The following is a 25,167-nucleotide window of genomic DNA, read 5'->3' as shown; positions in this document are numbered from 1 at the left end:
CTGAGAAAACCATAATTCAAAAAGAGTCATGTACCACAATGTTCACTGCAGCTCTATTTACAATAGCCAGGACATGGAATCAACTTAGTGTCCATCGACAGATTAATGGATAAAGAAGATGTGGCACATATATACAATGGAATATTACTCAGCCATAAAAAGAAACAAAATTGAGTTACTTGTAGTGAGGTGGATGGACCTAGAGTCTGTCATACAGAGTGAAGTAAGTCAGAAAGAGAAAAACAAATACTATATGCTAACACATATATATGGAATCTAAAAAAAAAAAAAGGTCATGAAGAACCTAGGGGCAAGACGGGAATAAAGACACAGACCTACTAGATAATGGACTTGAGGACACGGGGAGGGGGAAGGGTAAGCTGGCACAAAGTGAGAGAGTGGCATGGACATATATACACTACCAAACGTAAAATAGATAGCTAGTGGGAAGCAGCTGCATAGCACAGGGAGATCAGCTTGGTGCTTTGTGACCACCTAGAGGGGTGGGATAGGGAGGGTGGGAGGGAGGGAGACGCAAGAGGGAAGAGATATGGGGACATATGTATATGTATAACTGATTCATTTTGTTATAAAGCAGAAACTAACACACCACTGTAAAGCAATTATACTCCAATAAAGATTTAAAAAAAAAAAGAACTCTAAGTCAAAAGCAAAAAAATAAAAAAAACTTATAAAAATAAAAAAAATTAAAAAAGAAAGAAGCCTTCCTTTGCCAACATACATGAAACAGCATTCTATCCTCTCTCCTTCCTTGCTTCATTTTTTTCCCATTGCCATTATTACTATCTAACACTACATACTTACTTATCTAATTTATCATTGGTATTCCTACTAGAATATAAGATCCGTAGGGGAGGATTTTGTGCCTTTTTAAAAAATAAATTTAAATTGCTATATTCTTAACACCTCGAAGACTGCCAGACATTTAGTAAGTGCTGAATAAATAACTGCTTAATGAGTGAACAAATATTTTATCAAAGTCTGCTGACCAGGTCTACACAAAATACTCCAGGTGTGAGAATGACAAGCGCTGAGTATAGTCAGGCAATTTTCTTTCTTGTTAATGTAGCCTAGGGTTGCATTAAAGTCTAAAATTAATATAGGGACTTTTCTGGTGGTGCAGTGGTTAAGAATCTGCCTGACAATGCAGGGGACACGGGTTTGACTCCTGGTCCGGGAAGATCCCACATGCTGCGGAGCAACTAAACCTGTGCACCACAACTACTGAGCCTGCACTCTAGAGCATGCCAGCCACAACTACTGAAGCCCATGCGCCTAGAGCCCGTGCTCCGCAACAAGAGAAGCCACTGCAATGAGAAGACTGCACATCACAATGAAGAGCAGCCCCCGCTCACCACTAGAGAAAGCCCACGCGCAACAGCGAAGACCCAATGCATGCAAAAACAAAAAAGTAAAAAAATAAATAAAAAAAATAAAATTAACATACCATAATCAGAGTATATTTTTTAAACTAGGGGATCATAGACATTTTAGTTGAAAAAATATTAACACAATGTCTTTCTTCATTAAAAAAAATCCTTACTAATGTAAATTTTGTATCCACGTAGTTTTTTTTTTTGTCTTTAAACTAGAATTTATTGGTATACAAAACTCCATTTCATAGATAAAGTGGCACATCTTTGCAGCTTCTATTGCACCAAGTATTGAAGATTAAAAACACACAAAAAGAAACATTTGGTTTTGAAAACACTGCAAATAGCCAAGTACAGTACTTTGGTAAATAAAAAATAAAATGGTTCAGAGTAACACAATCTGAGGAAGGAAACATCCTGGAGGAAACGAAGTATGGACATCAAACAATGGTCGCCATTACCCCTGTCCAGCTCCACAGATAAGGCAAGACTTGCTTAGTCTATGGATCATGACCCCACAGAGGTCCAAGTAGTTTTAATTTAAAAGACTTTTCTACTAACGCTGCAGATATTCTACTTTGGAAATTTTACTTGTGAGGATGGAGACAAATTTATGTCATGCTCTTGATGTCACAGAGATATATGGTTGACCGTTACAGTGTAACATAAGGTACCAAAATTGCTTTTCATATAATACCACTACCTAAAATGAGGTAATACAACCTCTTTCCTATTTCCTTTTTAAATTTCAGTGTAAGCCCTTACACAGGTAAACCAACTCCTTTCTACTTCTGTTTGGCTGTCAGTCATATTTAATACCCAGGCGTAAGATCAGCAGTTTCTGTGCACTGAATGTTCCCACTGAAAACAACAGTTTTCAGAATATGAAACAAGTTTAGTACTAGTCTCTGCACAATGGTATAAGTAAATTCTGATGATGAGACAAAAATCTTATTTGCTTTGAATTATCTTGAAAAAAATCAGGACTAACATTTTTCTATGATAAAGGCTTTCCTCCCATACCCAGGTTCACTTTAAATGGTTCCTTCCCTAAACTTAAAATTATAAGTGCCCAGTAATTATTTAGAAGAAACTCAGTGGTTTAATAGAGCTGCCCTTAAATGGTTAGAAATTCTGGACTCTAGTAAGATATTCACTTGTATTTGGCTATTTAGTTCAAACAGAAGTCTTGGTTCTCTTTGTAGGTTGCCTAATGAGCAGAGTAATCCCAATAAATATAGCTTAGTCTCAGTTCACAAATATATACATACCTAAAAGAAGGTCCTTGGTAGGAGGGTTGTTTGAAGAAAGAAGGCATGAGTCACTGTGACTCTTGGCAACTGTCCTCATTTGAGGCCGCAATTCAGAACTGTTGAGAAGGGACATCTGCTTCTGTGGGGCTTTGCCTTTCAGAGTCATAGACTCTAAACCCTGTCCTGAATTAAGATGGTGCTGTAGTCCAAAGAAAGAGTCCTTTATTGTATCAGAGTTCTCTGCAAAGTACAAGTGGTCCTTTCCCCTGTTTTAAAATAAAGGAGAACTTCAGCAGTATATTATCCATTATGGTAACATTCCACTTTGTCAGAGAAAGAAAGTGGATCAGTGGTGTATAGCAGTGTAGCTCAGGCTTTGTAAATATGTTTTTCATTTCCCAAATTAAATAAATAATAGATGTTTTACCTATCATTGTATGGTTTGGCTAAAGTGAGAATGAAATAAAGAGCTCAGTGCTGAGCCTGACACAAAGCAAACGTCTGATAATTATTTAAAATCAAAATCTGTTTCTCTTACTTCATTCCATTTCACAAAACACTGCCTTTTCCCTCTTTCCCTTCATGTACACCTATCATGGCATCTCTATGTGACTTAGACATACTTATTTATCTGTATATTGGCCTCCTCACTAGATTGTGAGCAATGCTCAAAAATAGGAATTGTGTCTTATCAATTTCTATGCCTAGCACCTGGTACTGGACCAGAAACATAGTGAGTACTTAATACTTATTTGCTGAATGAATGACTACCTTTAACCTTCTACACAACCACAAATGAAAGACCGAAATTATGAGTACACTGGGAGTTAGCAGACAGTCTGACTGGTATTAGGTGTGGTAATTACCTTGGAGTGGTTGACCTACTGCTATTGGCTGCTAACTCTTTTCCATCAATTTTGGTGGTAGGGATCCTCTGAGGCCTTGATGGAACCAGAAATTGAGTATTGCCTGCTTCAGTATATTCTCTGAATCCTTGTTCAGATAAAAGCACATTTTCTGTCACGTCAGTGGTAGGAAGAGGACTGTAGCTGTCATAAGTTTCTGACAAAGGCTCCAGGGCAAGTGAGACCTGAAAGGGACATGTAATGTATCAGAAGTCTTTTTTTTTTAATAGCATTGATTAATTTTAAGACTCTCTAATATAAATTAATGGCCCCGTTCCTTATAGGATCTAGTTCAAATTCTTGCCTACCTCAGAAGCCTCATCTCTCACTGTGTTCCTCTCCTCCATCTCTCTCTCCTGGATATACCAATTACTTAGAGTTTTCTAAATGTACCTTATATTTCATTCTCTTATGCCTTCACGTGCAAATTTCCTCCAGCATTACTTCCTCTGTGAAAACTTCTTCGTGTCCAGGCAGAGATGTTATGGCCACTCCATTTTTCATGTTTCTACTTACTTTGTATCTATCCATTAATATAACCACTATTTATTGAACACTTCACAATAGGCCAGAAAGTGTGCTATGTTCCTCACACAGAGAAGCTGATGTGATGATATAACTGTCAGGAAAGTATATTATCCTAATTTGAAGATTAAAAAAAAAAGCAGAGGCTTAAAGGAGGTATTTGTACTTCCAGTTTATTTGTTATCCTGATCAGATTATGAATTCCTTGAAGGTATAAACTGTCTTATTCATTTTTCTGTAGACTAATCAGTGTAAGTATACGCTTAGTGTACAAGTATGCATAATAATGACTAACGGTCTGAAAAATAAAAGAATGACATAGCACCTGTTGCATTCTTATTGCTAGCTATTTGAGAAAAATAAGGCCCTAGTTCTATGCTGGGGATGAGGCAGGGTGAAGAGGGAGGAACATTAAGATGAAAAGTAATTACTTGAAGTTTCCTTTATTGTCCAACTCCTCTGAATTCAGGCACTCTACTAAAATGCTTTCCAGGTCTCTGAAAAGCCCAATGGAGAAAAGCCTAATGTAGGAATAAAAAATAAAACAAAGCCTAAAGCAAACTTTAGAGAAGAAATTGAAGAATGTACTCCAAAAGAAAAGAAGAGCAGTGTGGAAAGTTCAGTTACAATGACACAGACAGCAGAAGGAATTGTTCAAGTAGCCAAAGAGAGTCACATAATGATGAATGGCCTAAGACAAAAATGAAAGATTGCAGTTAAATATTTTAAGAAGTCTCTGGGAAGGTCAATGGAATAATTTATGTGGAGAAACTGCCAAGGCATAGACTCAATAAACACACTTGAGTCTTGATGAGGAGAATTTTGTTCATGAACTAGGTAGCATAAAGTCCTTTAAATCTATTCATCATTAAGATTTTCTACAAAGACAAATGACCAGAATGCAGTGGGATAAATACTTTGTGCAGCCACTGCTATAAGAGGATCACATAAAATCCTGGCTGCCCAAATATAAGTGTCAGAAAATCATTCCTTGCCATTCATCACTTGCCAAAAGACTGCCACTTTATTCTAGAAACAAAGGAGACACTGAGAATAAAGGCTGCGTCCCTGGCCTTAACAATAACCTGCTGGCTGGCCGGCCAGAGTTTTGCTTTATCCCTAAGCAAATCTGAACTAGTCTCAAAACAACTCAAAGGCCTTTACTACCAGTGAGAAAGAAAAAGAAAGTCCAGTTACCCGCCACACCCACCTTACAATCAAAATATAGGTGCTGGCCTAACTCCTGTGTTCAATTAACAAATATTTGTTGATACTGGTTCAGTGCCAGGCTCTGTGCTACCTGCCTGGGGCAAAGAGATGAATAAAACATGGAACCTGACCCAAAGGATCAGAGTATCTTTTAGGGGAATTTAAAAAGAAGCAATTTTAATATAAAATGGGGAGTTCTGGGATTATCTACTGCATTTATAACATCTGATATTGGAGAGAACATATTAGTATGTCTATTTTTCAGACTTATGCTAGTCAATATAGCATTTTAAAAGATTTCAAAATTATTTAACAGTGATTAAGAAAACAGATTTTATGTAAAAATTTGAATTTCTGGCTTCTCTTGAAAAATCAGAAGATCCAGCAATGCTGGGTTTCCATCCCATTGTGGCAAAAATTAGCTGGAGTAGACTAGTGGCTTTAGTCAGGGTATGTGCTCCAGTTTGCAAAGTCCCCAGCCATGTCCCAACAAGAGGTAGAGGGACAACTTCTGTTTATCATCACATTTGATCTGCTACATTAAAAAAAAAAATTATTTAACACAGTAAAATGGACATTTTTGTAAATATACACTTCTATGAATTGTAATCTATGTTTAGATCCATGTAACCACCACCATAATTAAGATATGGAACACTTCCATCACCCCCCAAAAACTCCCTTTGTAGTCATGCCCTCTTCTCACCTCTAACCTCTAGCAACAGTTGAATTTGATAAAATTCAATACTCATTTATGATCAAATCTCTCAGAAAACTTGAACTTTCTCAATGATAAAGGGCATCTATGAAAAACCTGCATCTAATACCATATTTAACAGTGAAAAGACCAAATGCTTTCCTCCCAAGAAAAAGAACAAGGCAAGGATATCTGCCTGGTTTCATCCAAGGCAAATGGATGAAAATTGTGAAAACTGTGTAACAGAACACAACTCTGCAAAAGGGAATTATTGATACACAAAGTAATACGGATGAATCTCTAAACCTGGCTTCTTTCCGTTATTCTATTAATATTTCTTTTTTTTCCTATTAACATTTCTTAACCTAGTTGACGAGCCAATGGGTGTTCACTGTATGGTTATTTTTATATCTTATACATCTAAGATATTCTTTTGCATATCTATCTCTATTTAATAAAAACAAAAAAATTAAATGAAATAAAACATGTAGTGCCTAACATGTGGTAGGCATGCATATAAGTGTTGCTAATGGGAATTCCCTGGCAGTCGAGTGGTTAGGACTCTGTGCTCTCACTGCCAAGGGCCTGGGGTTCAATCCCTGGTCGGGGAACTAAGATCCCACAAGCAATGTGGTGTGGCCAAAAAAATAAATGTTCCTAAAAAAGTTATCAGCGTGAATTCCTTCAATGTTATCCATCTCAAAATGTTTCTCCTCTTTCCCTCCTTGTTATAATTCCTCCATTCCAAAGTTTACCACTATCAGTTGTGTTCTTAATAGAAATTCATTCCCATCTAATTCTCTCCAAGACCTTACTTGCTCAATTATCCTCTTTTATTTTCAATATCTTTCTTCACTTGCTTTTCTCTTGGCCTACAAAACAAATCAGGTCTCCTATACTCTAAAAACGGCTCAGCAAACTCATTCTATAAAGGGGCAGAGGATAAATAATTTAGGCTTTATTGCACATTCTTCTTTTTTAAAATGACCCTTTAAACATATAAAAACCATTTTTAGTTAGAAGGCCAGATTTAGTCCACTGGGCAAAGTTAGCCAACTCCTCTTCTAAAGTAGCAACAAACTTCTCAATTCTGCTGCCCACTATCAATACTTTCCTCTCCAATTCAAGTAAATTTGGCATGTCCCTGTCATGTGCCTAAGTGCCATGTTAAGTGCTTCCATATATTTTTCATATCATTTAACCCCTACAACAATGCCGTACGGTAAAAGTTATTGTCTTCATTTTATAAAATAGGATACTGAAGCTCAGAGAGTACAAATGAACACCAGAAATGTTTTCATAACCAGTTTTTCCATGTCCAAGTCTTGTGCTATTTCCATTAGGTCACACTACATCTCCCTTTCTTTGCTGCCATTTATGTGGGAAACAGAGAGAAATCTCTAACTGTTATTTCTACTTCTTCACTGTAATTACTACTTATTTACTTATTCCATAATCTTTCAAAATCTTACCTCTGTCTCCAAGGCTCTATTAAAACAATTCTCTAAAGAACCCAATGACATTTAAATAAAAAACATACAAGTATTATTTTATCAACTGACATTTAAGTAAGGGAGGAAAAAAGATGCACCACCTTAGAAAACAGTCCACTAGTTCCTCAAGGTTAAACATACTTACCATATGACCACAATTCTACGCCTACAAAAAACTTGTATGCAAATGTTCATAGCAGCATTATTCATAAAAGTCAGAAAGTGGAAACAATCCAAATGTCCATCAACTAAAGAATGGATAAACAACATGTGCTATAATATATCCATACAATGGAATATTATTTAGCTATAATAAGGAATAAAGTACTGGTTCATGCTACATGGATGAACTTTGAAAACATTATGCCAAGTGAAAGAAGCCAGATACAAAAGGTCACATATTATATTACATCATTTATTTGAAATGTCCAGAATAGGCAATATATAGAGACAGAAGGTAGATTAGTGGTTGCCAGGGGTTGGGGAAAGGTAAAAAGGGGAATGACTACTAATGGGTATAGTGTTTCTTCTTGGGGTGATAAAATGCTCTGGAATTAGATAATCGTGATGGTTGTACAATCTTGTGAATACACTAAAAACTACTGAACTGTATACTTTAAAAGGGTGAATTTTATGGCATATGAATTATATCTCATTTTTTTATATAGGGAAAAAACCTACCTAGAATTCTACACTCCAACTGTTTCTATTTTCCCTTGTTTTTTCTTCCCCAGTCATTAATCATATGCATATATGTGGGTATAATTTTAATTCTCTTTTGTCATCAATCCAAAATAATTTTCCATGTTGCTACACAATCATAACTATATAATTTTATCTTTTATGGAAACAAAATATTCCACTAATAGATGATTTAAATATCATTGAATAAACTGTTTTCATTTTTTCAGTATTAAAAGTGCATTTCCATAACCAGTCCAAAGCATATAACTTTCCTCTCTTTTTATGGTATTTCCTTAATATAAGACCCCAGGGGTAGAATTATTGAGGTAAATGATATATGATAATTATTATGGCTCTGAAACATAATGCCAAACTGTTTTTGCAGGAGGAGTAAACCAGTCCCATTTTACCATGAAGTTACCACCATAAGGTGTCACTATCTTTCAATATATTATAAATAAAAATATGATGAATAGAATATAGAAAATGTTCAGTTCTTTTACTTAGTTAAATCTATTTCTGAACTTTATTCTCTTCCTTTGATAATTATGTGCTTGTGGTTTTATAATAGGTTCTTACATCTGGTAATGTTATATGTTCTTTCATCTTTTTTGAACTGTTTTCTTAAATACCTGCTTAAATTTCTATACATATTTTAGAATACATTTGACAAGGTATAAATTTCTCAAGGATTTGAATATTCAGAATTCTCTAGGAAGAACTCCCAGAGTCTCCCTCAGAAAGAGACCCTTCTATGTTCTTTCCCACCATCCTGTACATATCTATGGTATATGTGTATCAATATCACACTGCGTTCTACTTGTTACTCTCTTCTATTTCCTCCCACCTGACTTTGGAAAACTAACTGAAAGGCCCATCTCTTATCTTTGTATCTTAAGTTAGTGGCACATAACAGCATATCAAAAAAATGTAGGCTGAATCAATGAGTGAACAATCAACAACCGGTTATGCACTTCTAATACTGAAAAAATGAAAACAGTTTATTCAACAATATTAAAATCGTAGTTTGTTGACTCATTTAAGATACCACTTAAGTGAGTCAAACAAGCCATTACTGCTTGGCACTATGTTAGGAGCTGTGGGAAAGACAAAGTAAGTAGAAAACACTGTCCTCTCTCCCAGGGAATCTAGAAACTAAAAGGAAGGGAAATTAAAGGGAAACTACAAATACAAAATTTTGGAGACTATGTAGGATTATAACTGAACAATGATTATGTAATTCATGTTATTCTAAATTTAATAAAGAGTACATTTATTAATAAATAAAGAGAAGAATGAGTGCAGTAGGAGCTGCGAAGGTCTCTTGGAACTTGAGATGGGCAGCAAAGAACTAAGAGGATATGGATAAGTGGGAAATAAGTACATGACAGTCTGGGTAAAAACATGAACAAAAGCATGAAGTGGGAATTTGCATGGTATGTGGGAGTCACGTACCTACCCATTCTACAAACAGACTCAACTATTTGTGCCCCCAAAGTTTTATTCTATGTAGCAGAGAATTATACTATTTTTACCTGGAGTTCTCCAAGTTTCTTAGATGTTGGTGAAACAATGGTAAAAAATCCACTGATGTGATGGGTTGGAGAAAGCTGGGCTAGTCCACTGATCTGAACTCTACCAACCGGAAGATGTTCAAGTTTGGTGATTACTTCCAGCACCAGCACAGCCATATCTAATCAGAAACAATTACAACATAGGCAGACATTTTTCATGTACGTTTTTTTGGAAGTGGGAAGAGGAATATACATTACAAAATTTTTTTACTTAAAAAAGTTATTTTATTTTCAAATAAACGATACACTTACCATATCATTCAGGGGGTGGGGAAGAGTGAACTCAAGATCAAAAGAACAACAAAGTTTTAGAGAAGAGCAATGACAAATACCTCGAATGGAGAAAAAATTACATAAAAATATTTAGAATATCAAGTATTTGATAAGGAAAATACCTTTGAGAGAGTATATATATATTTTTAACATATTTGGCAAGGACTCAGACCTTAGTTTTGAAATAAAAAAGCAACAATAAAAAAATTCTCAGTTTTTAAATTCTCACCATTTCTAGTTTTGAACTGCACAAAGGGCTTCTCTTGTATAGATGCATGGGTTGGTTCCTGCCTCTCAGGAGTATTTTACTGCTTATTTCTCAATAATATCTGGAACACTGAAAGGCTGAGAGCACTTAGAACTAAAGGGAATGGAAATAAACTCCTTAACTGTATTCGTCAATTGGTTGCTTAGACTTAACACCTTCATGGTCCTAATTTACAGCAGGAGAAATAAAATGCATGCATATGCAATCTGAGATTATTTCAGGACAGTGTAACTTCTGAACATTTTCTTACCAAAGTTGAGAAAGTGGTTCATTTTCACCCTTTGTTCAATGCTGTAGTGAAAAGAGTATTGGATTTACAATTAGAAGATTTGTGATTGTGTTGTGGCTCCAACATTCACAAGCTACTTCTGTGTAAGCCACAGCTGTCTATAAAATAGGCATCATAATACCTATATCATGGCTGTGTGAGGAATGGGAGTATTGCAAGTAAAACACATAGCACAGTATCCTCTTATATGGCAGCTGCTTAATGCTTGTTATATGACTTTAGGCAACTTACTTAACATATCACCGTCCCTGTCTTACCTAATCATGCAAGTTCTCTGAAAATTCTATGAGCTAATAGGTATAAAAGTACTTTGCAGACTATAAAATAACGTGCATATATAGAATAAGGGAAATGTACCAACATTTGTTGGGTATTTACTAACAGCCAGGCTCACCCATGTCTCATTTCTTTTCTTTTCTTTCTTTTTTTTTGGGGGGGCGGTACGCGGGCCTCTCAGTGTTGTGGCCTCTCCCGTTGCGGAGCACAGGCTCCGGACACGCAGGCTCAGCGGCCATGGCTCACGGGCCTAGCCACTCCGTGGCATGTGGGATCTTCCCGGACCGGGGCATGAACCCGTGTCCCCTGCATCAGCAGGCGGACTCTCAACCACTGTGCCACCAGGGAAGCCCTCATTTATTTTCTTAATGAAATATCTATGTGTATCTTTTAAAAGTTCTTATCACTTTCTACCTACTATTGTAACTAAACTTCTTTGTGCATTTAGTTAGAATTAGACACCATTCTGATTAAATTTTTTGATTCATTTTTGTAATCTCCACAGTGTCTAGCACAACGTCTAGCACAAGCTAAGTGTTCAATACATATTTTTTGAATAACTGAATTTTTTTTCTTTATATTTTGATGTCTTCAAAATTTTCTTCTTGAAGGAATGCAAACTTAAGGACAAGTTAATCTTTAATTCACCTCTGGCTCTCTGGTATTCTTAGCCCAATAATATTTACATGATAAATGCTTAATTTTTACTGACTTGAAATGAATTGATTTGATAAGTCTACCATCCAAAATGTGTTTATATGAAAACTTGACCTGAATAGAGAAATAACACAGTACATTTAGAATGCTTCCCTTTAACAGAAATGAAGAAATTTTAGCTCCTGGTTCCAGTAGAGGGATCCTCCCTTCTCTGAAAACCTGTACTATTAACTCACTAAATCACTCATTGGCATTTAGCATGTATTATCTTGTATTATATAAATTTTGTATCTATACCATCTTTCCTTGAGCATAATGTAAGTCCCAGAGTAGAGACTACAGTTATTCCTTAAAGAAGCATGGTGTGGTGACAAGTGCATGAGTTTTGGTGTCAGAGAGAAGTGGGTTCAAATCCTAGTTTGGCCATTTGTCAACTATGTAACCTTATAGAGGATTCATTTTATTTCTCTGAACCTCAGTTTCATTGTCTATAAAACAGAGAAAATATCTATCTTGCAAGGTTATTAAGGATTAGAAATAATATGTATCAACTGGTAGCACATAGTATACTCTCAATAATGGTGGCTATTATAAAACCTCTTTGACGCCTCAATAATTAACAATGCCATAGATACTAAGTACACGATAATACCTATTGTTAACAACATAATCACATGCTTCTTATTAGGCCTACAGGTGAAATGATAAGACAAAAACATACCTGTTAGATAAGAGGTAAACTGCTTTGGACCACAGCGAATAGCATAACGTGTAGTTGTTCTCACAGCTTTTGGTTCCATCTGCAATGCATCCCTGGGACAAAAGACTGTTCCTTCTGATGTTTCTCCCCACCATCTCACTCGAACAAGTACACAAGCAGGAGGCTTTGTAATCTTCCATATGACTTTATTAACAGTAAGTTTCAGAAAGCAGCGTAGCTGGCCTTCAACCAGGGGTGGTAGGCTTGTAGATGGAGAAATGTCACTTAAACCTGTGGAGGAATCCAAGAATACTAAGTCAAAATTTAGTCTAAATACAGAAAACACATAATCTGCTTTTTGAATGAAAACACACAAACATTTTCATCTCTACAGAGAGAAGGCTTATTCTATTTATTCTATTTTTTTGCAGTATGCGGGCCTCTCACTGTTGTGGCCTCTCCCGTTGCAGAGCACAGGCTCCGGACATGCAGGCTCAGTAGTTGTGGCACACGGGCTTAGTTGCTCCATGGCATGTGGGATCTTCCCAGACCGGGGCACGAACCCGCATCCCCTGCATTGGCAGGCAGACCCTCAACCACTGCGCCACCAGGGAAGCCCTCTATTTATTCTAATACATGAGAAGTAACTAGCAAACCAGACCATAGAATAACCTATCTGGTCACTTAAGCCACCCTGACAACTAGTTAGTATTCAGGATTTGATTCAGGTTATTTTAAGTAAAGAACATACCAACTTAAGACATGCTAATACAAACTCCTCTTTAACTGAAAGATATTAAATGAAAAATACAAATACAATGATAACAGTATACAGGTTTAAAAAAATCTATGAAGTAGTTGAAATTTTTCTTCCAAGTACCGTTGTTCTGATTATTTCAATGTCCACAGTTTTTAACATATGTTATCTTTACCTAATTCTCTTACTTTAAAACCATCACTAAACATAAAACAGCAACAACTGTCAATCAGTTCTCAAATGAAGTCTACACTTTACAACTCAGCACTTCAAGAAAGACCACCTTAAACTGTCTTTTCTTCCTGCCGATATCACACAATGAGGACAGAAACTATCATCTTCAGATTATGCCATTATCTTTTAACACAGTGCTGGGTTCATAATATTTTTGGCTTTTAGACAGATAATAAAATGTAAATGAGGCAATTCATCATGGCTTTCTATAAAGCTTTCCTTTAATGACCCTGATTGTCTTCTATTCACGGTATCTTCTAACCATGACTTAGAGGAGATTTAAGAAGCCATTCCAATATTACACACACCTTTCTATTCCTCTCACTTTTCCCTGGGGAGTGGTCATGCCTCACAAGAAAAAAATATACTGGAGTCTATCAGATCAGGAATTTATATAACTAATTCTTTGGATTTCTAAAGTGAACAGCCTCTCTGCTTTCTTTAGTGAAGAAAAGACCCACCATAATCTTTATGGATAACTAGTTTCAATATAAAAATTATACACAGGTGTGTACATGAGTATTACTGTATATGCATGTGGTATAATGAGGACATTCTTACGTTATTTCTATTTTGATTTTCCTCCTATCAACCAAATATGCTTGACTGGTTTGACATAGGCAGAACCAGCACTGAACACTTCCACACTTCTGTTTCATATCCTCCCTTCATTCCTGGAAGGAAAGGCATTGCCTCAAAACTGCCTTAGTTATCTTTAAACAGTTTGGATAAGGTTTATTCCCAGACTGCAACTTTAGTCCTCAATCCAATGGCCTAATGCACTATCACTATTCCTAATACCTCTTTGCCTATACTATAAAATGCAGTCACCCAGTTTTTTTGTTTTGTTTTGAGGCAGCCCTGTAGAGATTCCATTTCATTTCATGATCTGCCCTGGGTTCCCAGGGTGACTGTTCTTGCTGCAGCTCACATTTCCCTGGTCTCTTCATAAGCTTGCTTCTTTTTGAGCAGACTAACCTGATGAGGTCCTCTTGCTACACATTCTTCCATCATCTCAAATCCTTCACAGTAAACCCCCCCCCTACTTCAACCCTACCACACTGTCACTCCCCAGTCTTTCTTCCTCTCTCCTCCACAACTATCTTTTCCCTACTCCCACCTGTAGCCCTTCATGATTTATGACTGTCTCACGCTTCAGTCATTCAATTAACATTTACTAAATCCTGCTTCGTGTTAGTCCTTGGGGATTCAGTAATGTGTAAAACGTGATCCTTGCCTATTAGGATTATTGACATACTCTCCAACTTATTTTTCTTCCAGTTCTATGTGAACCTGCAAAGCTATACCTCTCCCCTCCCGTCCCCACACATTTAACTTTTATCAAAAACACCCCTAAGTCATAGGGATTTAAAGTACAGCACAGTGACTATAGTTAATGATAGTGTACTGTATATTTGAAAGTTGCTGAAGAGTAGATCTTAAAAGTTCTTTTCACAAGAATAAAAAAATGTTTGTAACTATGTATGGTGATGGATGCTAATTTTACGTGGTAATCATTTCGAAATATATACACACATTATGTTGTACACCTGAAACTAACATAATGTTATATGTCAATTATACCTCAATTTTTAAAAAGTAAAAACAAACAAAACATTCCTACAAGTTTTTTGTTCCCTTCCTCTGTAAGGGTCCCCTTTTAGCCTTCACTTCGTCCCATTTATTCACCCGCTTTGCCCCCTACTCCAGCCCCTATATCCTTTCCATTCGCGGGAGGGCCAATTGCCCTTTTAACCTTCTGATTCCCTGGTTACTCTCCCTCCTCAATCCCTTTTTTTTTTTTTTTTCTTTTAACAGGCTGCTGTGGGAGGTCTCCCTAGAATGCTTCGCGGCCTGCTCCCCCAACTCCGCCCAACTACGCTTTCCTCAACCTTTGGTCGCTCATATTACCTCTCTTCTTGCGGCTACCGCCGCCCCCAGGCCCCGGAGCTTTCCGTTGTTTCATGACGAGCCCCAGCTCTTCTTCACCAACTCAACTCCGGCCCCAGCACCTAAGCCGTACCCTCCAGCCATCCCCTCCCACGGCGCTGGCGTTCCCCGGCAACCGGCGCCGCTGGGCAGCTTGGGAGGCAGGAAGAAAGCGGCTCTTCCTTTAACAGCCTCTAGGAAGCCATGAGAAAGGAAGGCGCCAAGACTCCTTCCCGCCAATAGACTACAACACCCAGGTTGCTTTGCTACACTACCTCTGCGGGGTTGGACGCTGTCGCCTCCAGCTGCGCAAGCGCAAAGCGATAAGCCCTTAGCGGACTCCATTGCCCAGGGTGCATTGCCTTCAGTAACGCTTCTCTTTCCGGCGAGGGTCGTCTAGTTCTCCGCTTGGGGTCTGGGGGATCAGAGACTCCGTTACCCAGCTCCCTTTGTGGAGGCTGGTGCGCACTTCCGGTGGAAGCGCTGGGGCGAGGGGGTGGAGTTTACGGAGCCGGTGGGCGGTGCTGCTGGTAGCTGGGTGATATCCAAAGGCGACGGGGCGTCGCTAGGGGAGCGAGCTGTGTGACCGGTTGGGCCGCACTTAGCGTGGGACGAAGCTTCGGCTACTGTTCGACTGCCTGCGGCCTCCCCTTCATGTCGGCCCTCGAGAAGAGCATGCACCTCGGCCGCCTGCCCCCTCGCCCTCCTCTACCCGGCAGCGGGAGCAGTCAGAGCGGAGCCAAGATGCGAATGGGGTACGTAACCCGTACCCCTTCTCCCTAGAGGCCAGGCCCCGGCCATTGGAGAATGGTGTCTCTGGGCGTTTAGAACGGCACGTCAATGGAGCCTAAGAATAGGAGAGAATGTTGGCGGCGGCCTGGAGACGTTTAGATGAAGTAGAAGGCAGATCTGGGGACTAGGGGAGGCGCCAAGTCAATGGAAATTGGAGGATAAATAGTATTGGAGGGAGAAGGGAATGAGGCAAAGATTGAGGAAGCTGAGAGGATAGTTTAAGACATGTAGGAGGCACCTCCAGAAGAAGGGGTGGAGGAGGTTTGAGAAAAGGGAGAAGAGCGGTGACAAAGGTGGAGGGGAAATCTGCCAGGGATGGTTGAGGGAAATGGGAAACGATGGAAAGAAAAGTTGAGGGGAATTAGGAGAAGAACTTGGAAAAGATTTGGGAGGAGAAAATCTTTATCTAGTTTCTCAGAGAACTAGATAATAGAAAACAGCTGGGGGAAACAGAGAACACCTGAGGCAGGGTTGGAGCGGAAAAGACAACCAGGGCGCAGAAGGTTCTAGAGAGAGTTCCTAGGGGTGTAAGAGGCAGATTCTGGGAGTGAGGGAGTGACTTAGAGATTAAGTCTCTTAAGGGGTACTGAGAAAGTGTGGAGAACAGGCCTAAGGAAAGATGGAGAACACAGCCAAGAAGACAGTTAGGGGTGATAAGAATGTGCTGAGAAGTGAGGCTAGGTAATAAGGGGAGGAGTGCGGAGGGAGAGGGCTGAGGGGCTTAGAGAGTAACCATGGGCTCCGGAGATTGAGAAATGACTAGGAATAGGGTCTAGTGAATGGCGTGCTGCAGAGGTAAGGTCTGGGAAGCTTAAAGACGAAGATTTGGGAAATTGATTTTTGCTGGGCAAATAGGTCTGGCAGAAGCTATGTACTGATCTGATAAGATTCAATTAATGAAACTGAGAGGAGCCACTTAAAATGTTTTGAGGGAAACCATCGTTTACTGGAATGGGAGGAGCTGTGTTGGCTTTTGGAATTTAGGTTGCTGAATGGCTTGGGCCAGGTTGGGGGATACTAAGGTGTAGGAGAGAGAGTGTAATGAGCTGAACCTGGAAGAAGTAGAAGGCAGAGGTAATTGAACAGGCAGTTGGTTTTGAGGGGTATTTGTAGTATCAGATAGGATTCTGGAGACTAGTGACTGAAAAGAGAAAAGGGGTAGGAAAAGTACTTAGGTATGTGGTAGTCAGGAGTGTGTGTTTGGGATTCTAGAGATGGGTTGGTAGACATTCTTGGAATAAGGACTAGAGAAGAAAAACCTTAGGCTCTGAAGATTAATATGTACAAAAACTGATCGAAAAGGAGATTTAGATGGGAGATGCAATACTGTGAAAGCATGTCCTAGGAATGAAGAGAAAGGAGAATCCTGTAAATTAAAACAGTGGAGTAGAGAGGTGGTGAGAATGGTTGGAAAAACTGGGGAGGGAAACTAAGAATTGAAGTGGAAACCTGACTATGAGACACAGTAGAAAACTGAGAAAACCTTGACAAGTGAAGATAGGTCGATGGATGCACAATATAAAGAGGTGGTAGAAGCCTACATGGAGGGTAAAATGAAGATCGTTTTGGCTTTGGAAGACAAAGGTAGGACTGTAACATGATTAAGGAGGATCTGGAAGCTGATCCATAGGAGATTATTTGGGAAAATTAACCTGGACTATAAAATTAATGTAACGTTTATTGTTGATATGTATCTTAGTTGCTACCTTTCTTAAACTAAACTTTGATCTTTCAGTATTCCAGCACTCTTCTCTAAAATATATATAAAATACTAGCTTTTTAATAACCATATATCCTTCAGATAAGTTAGAGCTTAGCTTCTCACTTTATCAAAAGTTCTCTGAAGATGAAGAACTGAAGAAAAATACTAAGAAAAAGTAAAATCAACTGATTAGATTATTAGTAACTTAACCTCTTTAAATGGATGCTTTGGTCCTCCTAATTTAGGTTAACTACTTATCCTGGAAAATAAAGTTCTTTAGAAAAATGCTTCTTTATAGTACTGTGAAGAGAGGAGCATATATTGGTGAATCTTATGTGGTCCTCAAGTAGCTTATTTTCCTGTATTTTTATTTCCTACTTCCTTATCGGAACATAGGCATGCCTCATGTAAGCCTAATATTAATAATAATGTAGACTGTCTCCTCTTCTAGAATCATAAAGCTGGAAGAGAGTCTCTGAGACCTATTGTGTTTTTTGGATTCATAGTTGTTATCATTGGCAATACTTAATTTGAGTTGTGTGTCTTATTCCTTTGCAAATACTCTAGGATTCAGTCTTCCTTTTTCCTCAGTCAGTCCTGGTTTATGAAGTCTCACGTCTACCAATTTCAAATCATCCTTCTTTATTTCTAACTTCTTCTCACTTGCTTTTTTTTTTTTTCTTTCCATCTTTTCCACTCCCCAGTCCATCTCTTACTCTCAGGTTGGACCTGTTCCTTATATGACTTACTCTTTCACCTATTTTTCATATTCTCTTGCCTTCAGTTTCAGTAAACCTTATTTAGATGTTTGCATATTCAGGGTGGTTTTGAGTTTTTGGTTTTTCCTGAGTTTCCATAGTTTTGTTTTTCCAAATGGATTTAGTAATTCCAGAGTATTGCTGGATAAAGCAATAATAACAATTACTTTTTTTTCTTTTTTTTTTTTTTTAAGTGAGTACTATGTGCCAGGCATTGTGATAGTAGCTTTATGTATGTTATTTCTCAGGTAAGGCCTGAAATCCTGGTTTTATTGTTCCTTGATAGATGCCAGTAGATGATACCCAAAACAGTGGTTTTGAACTTTTTAATTAAAGATTTTGGAGCTCTGATTTTAGAGCCCTACTTGCAACTGGTATTAGTCTGTTAGGGTTGCCATAACAAAAATACCATATTTTTTTTCTTAAGAGTTCTAGAGGCTGACCAAGATCAAGGCACCAGCAGATTCCGTGTCTGGTGAGGACCACTTCTTAGTTCATAGATGGCAGTCTTCTCACTGTGTCCTTACATGTGGGAAGGAAGAAGAGAGCTCTGTGGGGTCTCTTTTATAAGGCTACTAATCATATTTATGAAGGCTACACCCTCATGACCTTATCACCTCCCAAAGGCTCCACCTTCAAATACTGTAGAGGTTATTGGAGATTAGGATTTAAAGTGAATTTTGGGGGGCACAGAATTTCAGTCTATAACACCTGGTATGCTTGAGGGTGTTTTTATTTTATTTATATATATATTTTTTAATTTAATTTAATTTATTTTTTTATACAACAGGTTCTTATTAGTCATCAATTTTATAAACATCAGTGTATACATGTCAATCCTAATCGCCCAATTCATCATACCACTATCCCCACCCGCCTCTGGCTTTCCCTCCTTGATTTCCATACGTTTGTTCTCTACATCTGTGTCTCAACTTCTGCCCTGCAAACCGGTTCATCTGTACCATTTTTCTAGGTTCCACATAAATGCGTTAATATACGATATTTGTTTTTCTCTTTCTGACTTACTTCACTCTGTATGACAGTCTCTAGATCCATCCACGTCTCAGCAAATGGCCCAATTTCGTTCCTTTTTATGGCTGAGTAATATTCCATTGTATATATGTACACATCTTCTTTATCCATTCGTCTGCTGATGGGCATTTAGGTTGCTTCCATGACCTGGCTATGGTAAATAGTGCTGCAGTGAACATTGGGGTGCATGTGTCTTTTTGAATTATGGTTTTCTCTGGGTATATGCCCAGTAGTGGGATTGCTGGATCATATGGTAATTCTGCTTTTAGCTTTTTAAGGAACCTCCATACTGTTCTCCATAGTGGCTGTATCAATTTACATTCCCACCAACAGTGCAAGAGGGTTCCCTTTTCTCCACACCCTCTCCAGCATTTGTTGTTTGTAGATTTTCTGATGATGCCCATTCTAACTGGTGTGAGGTGATACCTCGTTGTAGTTTTGATTTGCATTTCTCTAATAATTAGTTGTTGAGCAGCTTTTCATGTGCTTCTTGGCCATCTGTATGTCTTCTTTGGAGAAATGTCTATTTAGGTCTTCTGCCCGGTTTTGGATTGGGTTGTTTGTTTCTTTAATATTGAGCTGCATGAGCTGTTTATATATTTTGGAGATTAATCCTTTGTCCATTGACTCGTTTGCAAATATTTTCTCCCATTCTGTGGGTTGTCTTTTCCTCTTGTTTATGGTTTCCTTTGCTATGCAAAAGCTTTGAAGTTTGATTAGGTCCCATTTGTATATTTTTGTTGAGGGTGTTTTTAAAATCACTACTTTAGTACATTCCATTACCATTTGAGAGACTATAAGTTATTTAAATCATTTGACCATTTTTCAACATGTTTTTGGTTCATGAATAGTACTCTGTTTCTATAATTATCTCTTACATTTTTATAGTGCTTTAACTGACATATATTAGTGCTTTTTTGTATTATTCCATGAGGTAAGTTAGGGCAAGGGTTAATATTTTCTTTTAATGAGGAAACTCAAATGTTCATTGACTTGCGTAGGATCACAGAATCATGAAGTGGCAGAAACAGGACTTCAGAAACCCAGACTTTAGATTTGTAGTCCGTTGTTCTTGTTATTCCTTGGTGCAAAGAGACTGGTGTTTGAAGTGATAATGATCTGAGTTTGAAGGTTAGCTTGAGTATTTATTTTAGTTAAGTCATTTAACCTCTCATAGTCTGTTTCTTATCTCTAAAACTGGGATACTTCTGCTTACCTTAGAGGGCTGTGAGAATGAGATAATATGTGAAAAGCAGTTATGCCTCCTGACACATAAGCTCTTAAGGAATGATAACTAGTAAATTATTATATGTTGAGAACAATGAGAAAGGCTCATTCTTTATGAAGTAGAAGCACTCCTTTCAGTATCTTATAATGTCAACTCTTTCCCCTCAAGCTGTGTATTTATTCATATCTGATCAGATAGTTTTTCATTCAACTTCTTAAGTTTATTACGGATATCAGGCCTCTTAGGAAGGCTTTAAGGGGCTGTTCACACAGATGGAGAAATAAAGGGCAAAGTGGAGTGATTTGCTCAAGGTCACATATTAAGTTACTAAAAGAATGAAATCTTCGTGTATCTGTTTACGTTGATTATCAATTTCAAAAAAATTAAGTTATAGGGCTTCCCTGGTGGTGCAGTGGTTGAGAGTCCGTCTGCCGATGCAGGGGACACAGGTTCGTGCCCCGGTCTGGGAAGATCCCACATGCTGTGGAGTGGCTGGGCCCGTGAGCCCTGGCCGCTGAGCCTGTGTGTCCGGAACCTGTGCTCTGCAACGGGAGAGGCCACAACAGTGAGAGGCCCGCGTAACACACACACACACACACACACACACACAAAAATTAAGTTATAATTCACATACCATAGAATTCACCCTTTCAGAGTATACAGTTCAGTGATTTCTAGTATGTTCAAGGTTGTACAATCATCAGCACTAATTCCAGAACATTTTCATCATCCTGTAAGGAAACTACTTACCTGTTAGCAGTTACTCCCCCTTCCCCCAGCCCCTGGCAGCCATTAATCTATTTTCTGTCTCCATGGATTTGCCTATTCTGGAGATATGTAAATAAAACCATATAGTATGTGGCCTTTTGTGACTGGCTTCTTTCACTTAGCATAATGTTTTCAAGTTTCATCTATGTTTTAGCATATATAAGTACTTCATTCATTTTTTTTTCTTTTTTTGGCTGAATTCCATTGTATAGGTATACCACAGTTTAATCATTTATCAGTTGCTGGACACTTGGGTTGTTTCCAGTGTTTTTCTCTTATGAATAATGCTGCTGTGAATGTTCACGTGCAGAGCTCTATGTGGAAATAATGTTTCCATTTCCTTGGATAATTACCTAAGAAAGGAATTGCTGGGCCATATGGTAAATTATGTTTAACTTTTTAAGAAACTGCCAAATTGTTTTCTGGAGTGGCTCTTTGAAGCTTTTTATGTATCAGGGATATTTTTTTCCTTATAAGTGTTAAAAATATTTTTCCAAGTTGCCTTTTTACTTTGCTTATGATATTTTTTGCTATGTAAAAAAGTTGTTTTTAAATTTTAATGTACTCAGATCTATCTAGCAAAATCCATTGCTTCTGGATTTTGGATTGCAGAAAGACATTTCCTTCTCCCAGCTTGTAAAACGATTCATATATTTTTTTCCCTAGGACCTGTATGCTTTCTTTTCTTGCATCCATCTTGTTTATCTTGATGTTCAAAGTGAGGAACAGATCTAATTTTATCTTTATCCATATGCTATCCAGTTGTTGTAACACAATTTATTAAAAAGTCCTTTTCCCATTATGTGAATTTCTCGTCTATAAAAATTAGTCCTTTTCCCCACTAGTTAAAATGACATTTTTATCATACACCGAATTTCTACATAGATTTGGGTCTGTTTATGAATTTTCTTTCCTTTTCCCTCGGCCTATTTATTTATGTGCCATCACTATGCTTTAAATTGGAGAGGCATTATTATGTTTTAGTAAATGGTAGAGGTAGCTTCCCCTTCATTCTTTTTCAGGGTTTTCCTGGCTCCTCTTACTTGTTTATTCTTACAGATAAACTTTCTAATCAACTAGACTAGTGCCTAATAGTGTTTTTTTTGGCATTATATTAAATATGTAAATTAACTTAGAATAAACATTTTTATGATGTTGAGTCTTCCCTGAAGAAATATGTTTTTCAATTTGTATAAATCCCTTTTGAAGGAAAACTATTTCAGATCCCAAGTACTAACGTGTTATATTTATTGTTCTACATTATATTATGTAATGTAAACATAATGTTTAACATTGTATTTAATGTTACTTAAATATGTACAAAATAAAACTAGGGATAAATTCCTGTGTATAATAGTAAATTCCATATTACTCTTATATAATTATAAAACTCAATAGGTTTACTATTTAAATACAACTAAACCTACAAAATTCCTCAAATTCAGATTAACAATATTACATTAATGTGAAATAATCTAATTTTCTGTTAATAGCTTGTGATTTAAACGGAAATATTATTTATTGAAATAAGTAATATTTTTTATAAATAAGAAGTTCAGAGTTGATTCAGTTATTCATCTGTATTAATCATGACCCAGGCTTTTTGTATCCTTTCTTTTTCCATCCTTAGAAATGTTGGCTTTTCCTCCTCTTGCTTGTCACCTTATGGTTGCAGGATGGCTGCTGCAACTCCACTTGCACCTTACCTTTATTCTGTCTTTCTAGATAAAAAGGAAGGAACAAGGGCAAAGACCTTTTCCTAACTTAGCTTGTCCCTGTTTTTTTTTTTTTCCTAGAATGGGAAACTCCGCAGCAGGTTTTTCCCTTAAATCTCTTGGTCCAGAACTGGTTCACATGTACATCCTAAAACCAATCACTGCCAGTAGGGAATGGGATTACTATGACTGGTTTAGACCAATTCTGATTTATTCCTTTGGGCTGGAGGAAAGATAACAAATGATCTCTACTAGCTACCGAAACAATTTGGAATTCTGTTAGGGAATACAGAGTGGTGGGAAGTGGGAAAGGAGTGTCTGGAGTAGAGAGTAAACAGCATCTGTTCGGAGTCCTGACATTAACAAGTGGGGGAGACTAATCTGACTTCAAATTCCCTACTGTTTTCATTGCTGCACAGGTATAGGAAGTGATTTCTTTCTTTCCTTCCCCCCACCATTTCCTCTTTATGCCAGGTTTGAGCCTCTTGACCTGAGCACTTCTGAGTGAATGTCCGTTCTTCCATTTTGCTAGACTTACTGCCAGCAAATCTTTTTCTCCAAAATTGGGTAATTGGAATTTTTTTTAACCTAATGAGCCTTTCTTGTCATGTTACTTGATGTCAGATTTGAGGAAACGCCTCTGGTTAGTTAGGAAAAACTTTTTCCTTCATGATGTGAAATAGTTTCTTGTAGAGAAGAAAGTTTTAAGTAATAGCACTATTAAGAGGATGGTCCACTTATATACCACACTTAGTACTTCAAATACAGTATTGACAACCAGTCCCAAGCACATACTACCAATATAGTTGACGCTTGAACAACAGGGAGTTAGGGGTGCCCACTCTCCCCACAGTGGAAAATCCAGGTATAAGTTACAGTTGACCCTCCATATACCATGGTTCAATGTCTGTGGATTCAACCAACGTCCAATTGTGCTGTATTTACCATTACAATTGTGTGGTATTTACTATTGAAAAAAATCCTTGTATAAATGGACCCATGCAGTTCATACTGTGTTGTTGAAGGGTCAAGTGTACTACACTACTACAATTGACGATTGGTTGAATTCATGTGTTTGAAATCTTGAATACAGAGGGCCCACGGATATGGAGGGCCAACTGTAAGTTATACACAGATTTTCAATTGTTCAGAGGGTCTCACATACACACACTCTACTCCTCCTCCCATGTTGTTCAAGGGTCAACTCTATATTTTGAAGATTGAATAAGAGATTAAGTTGAAAATTCTGGTCATTCCAAACCATAGCAGAAGGCTGAAGTTGTTTACCATCAGTCCTTTTCCACCATGCCTCTGTGTGTGTCCTTTGCCATGGACTTTTTCCAGGTGTAAGTGGGAATCCTATCTGCCACTAATAAGCCATGTGGCTTGGTCAAGTTTTCCTCTTCCTGGGCCTCAGAAAGAACTCTGAGGTGTAGTAGAAAGAACTCTTTGGCACCAGACATGCTTGAGTTTAAATCCAAGCTCCAGTGCTATGGGAAGTGGCTCTGGGCAATGTATCTTATGTTTCTGAGCCTGTATTTCTCATTTTTAAAGAGAATATTTTTCTTGCAGAATTCGAAATCCTACTTGATACATAATAGACAGTTAATTATTCCCTTCCATAAAGTAAGATTTGGGTTAGATGATCTCTAATAGCATGATCCAGTATGTAGTTTTAGAATCTAAGTCTGCTGCTTTAATAAGATGCCCTTATCAACAGTAATGAACATACCAAACTATCATGACCTCAGATAGCCATTTGGTTGCCTTCTTTCCATTCTTTCCATCCTCTTCAGTGTTGCTAATGAGGACTTTTTTGTTTTTAATCAGTGGTGCCTTGATTTAAATAGCTGGCTGCAATTAAACTTCATTATTTTGTCTCCACTACAAGACTCCTAAACTGGAGAATTTGTGACATCAGTGACTAGGACTGCTACTGTGCAGCCCATGACTCATTAATAACTCTCCTATCAGACGTAAGCAGCTTAGTAGATGTTGAAGTATATTATGTCTTTGGATTTGAGGCATTCACTTAAAAACATACAACTTATATTT

General features: G+C 37.7%; 2 protein-coding genes across 7 annotated transcripts in view; one reads left to right on the top strand and one right to left on the bottom strand.

Moving 5' to 3' along the window:
- Positions 1-15,317, bottom strand: part of C2CD3 (C2 calcium dependent domain containing 3) — a 130,666-nt gene extending 115,349 nt beyond the window's left edge. For 4 of the 5 annotated variants that reach the window (XM_029209643.1, XM_029209645.1, XM_029209647.1 and 1 more), the window contains exons 1-5: positions 15,100-15,317; positions 12,219-12,488; positions 9,696-9,853; positions 3,514-3,737; positions 2,666-2,913 (exon numbers count right to left, since the gene is read on the bottom strand). In XM_029209643.1, coding sequence (XP_029065476.1) covers positions 2,666-2,913; positions 3,514-3,737; positions 9,696-9,853; positions 12,219-12,488; positions 15,100-15,154 — 955 coding nt within the window. In that variant the 5' untranslated portion in view covers positions 15,155-15,317. The remainder of the gene's footprint in view (positions 1-2,665; positions 2,914-3,513; positions 3,738-9,695; positions 9,854-12,218; positions 12,489-15,099) is intronic. The other variant, XM_029209644.1, reaches the window with a different exon arrangement.
- Positions 15,318-15,582: 265 nt separating this feature from the next.
- Positions 15,583-25,167, top strand: part of PPME1 (protein phosphatase methylesterase 1) — a 76,428-nt gene continuing 66,843 nt past the window's right edge. The window contains exon 1 of one of the 2 annotated variants that reach the window (XM_029208604.1): positions 15,583-15,872. In XM_029208604.1, coding sequence (XP_029064437.1) covers positions 15,772-15,872 — 101 coding nt within the window. In that variant the 5' untranslated portion in view covers positions 15,583-15,771. Of the gene's footprint in view, positions 17,494-25,167 lie in introns of both variants that reach the window. The other variant, XM_029208605.1, reaches the window with a different exon arrangement.

The sequence above is a fragment of the Monodon monoceros genome, unplaced genomic scaffold (assembly GCF_005190385.1).
Source record: "Monodon monoceros isolate NGI ecotype Baffin Bay Population unplaced genomic scaffold, NGI_Narwhal_1 Super_Scaffold_7, whole genome shotgun sequence".
Lineage (NCBI taxonomy): Eukaryota > Metazoa > Chordata > Mammalia > Artiodactyla > Monodontidae > Monodon > Monodon monoceros.
The sequence above is the reverse complement of the archived record's forward strand: the minus strand, read 5'-3'. Positions and strand labels throughout refer to the sequence as shown.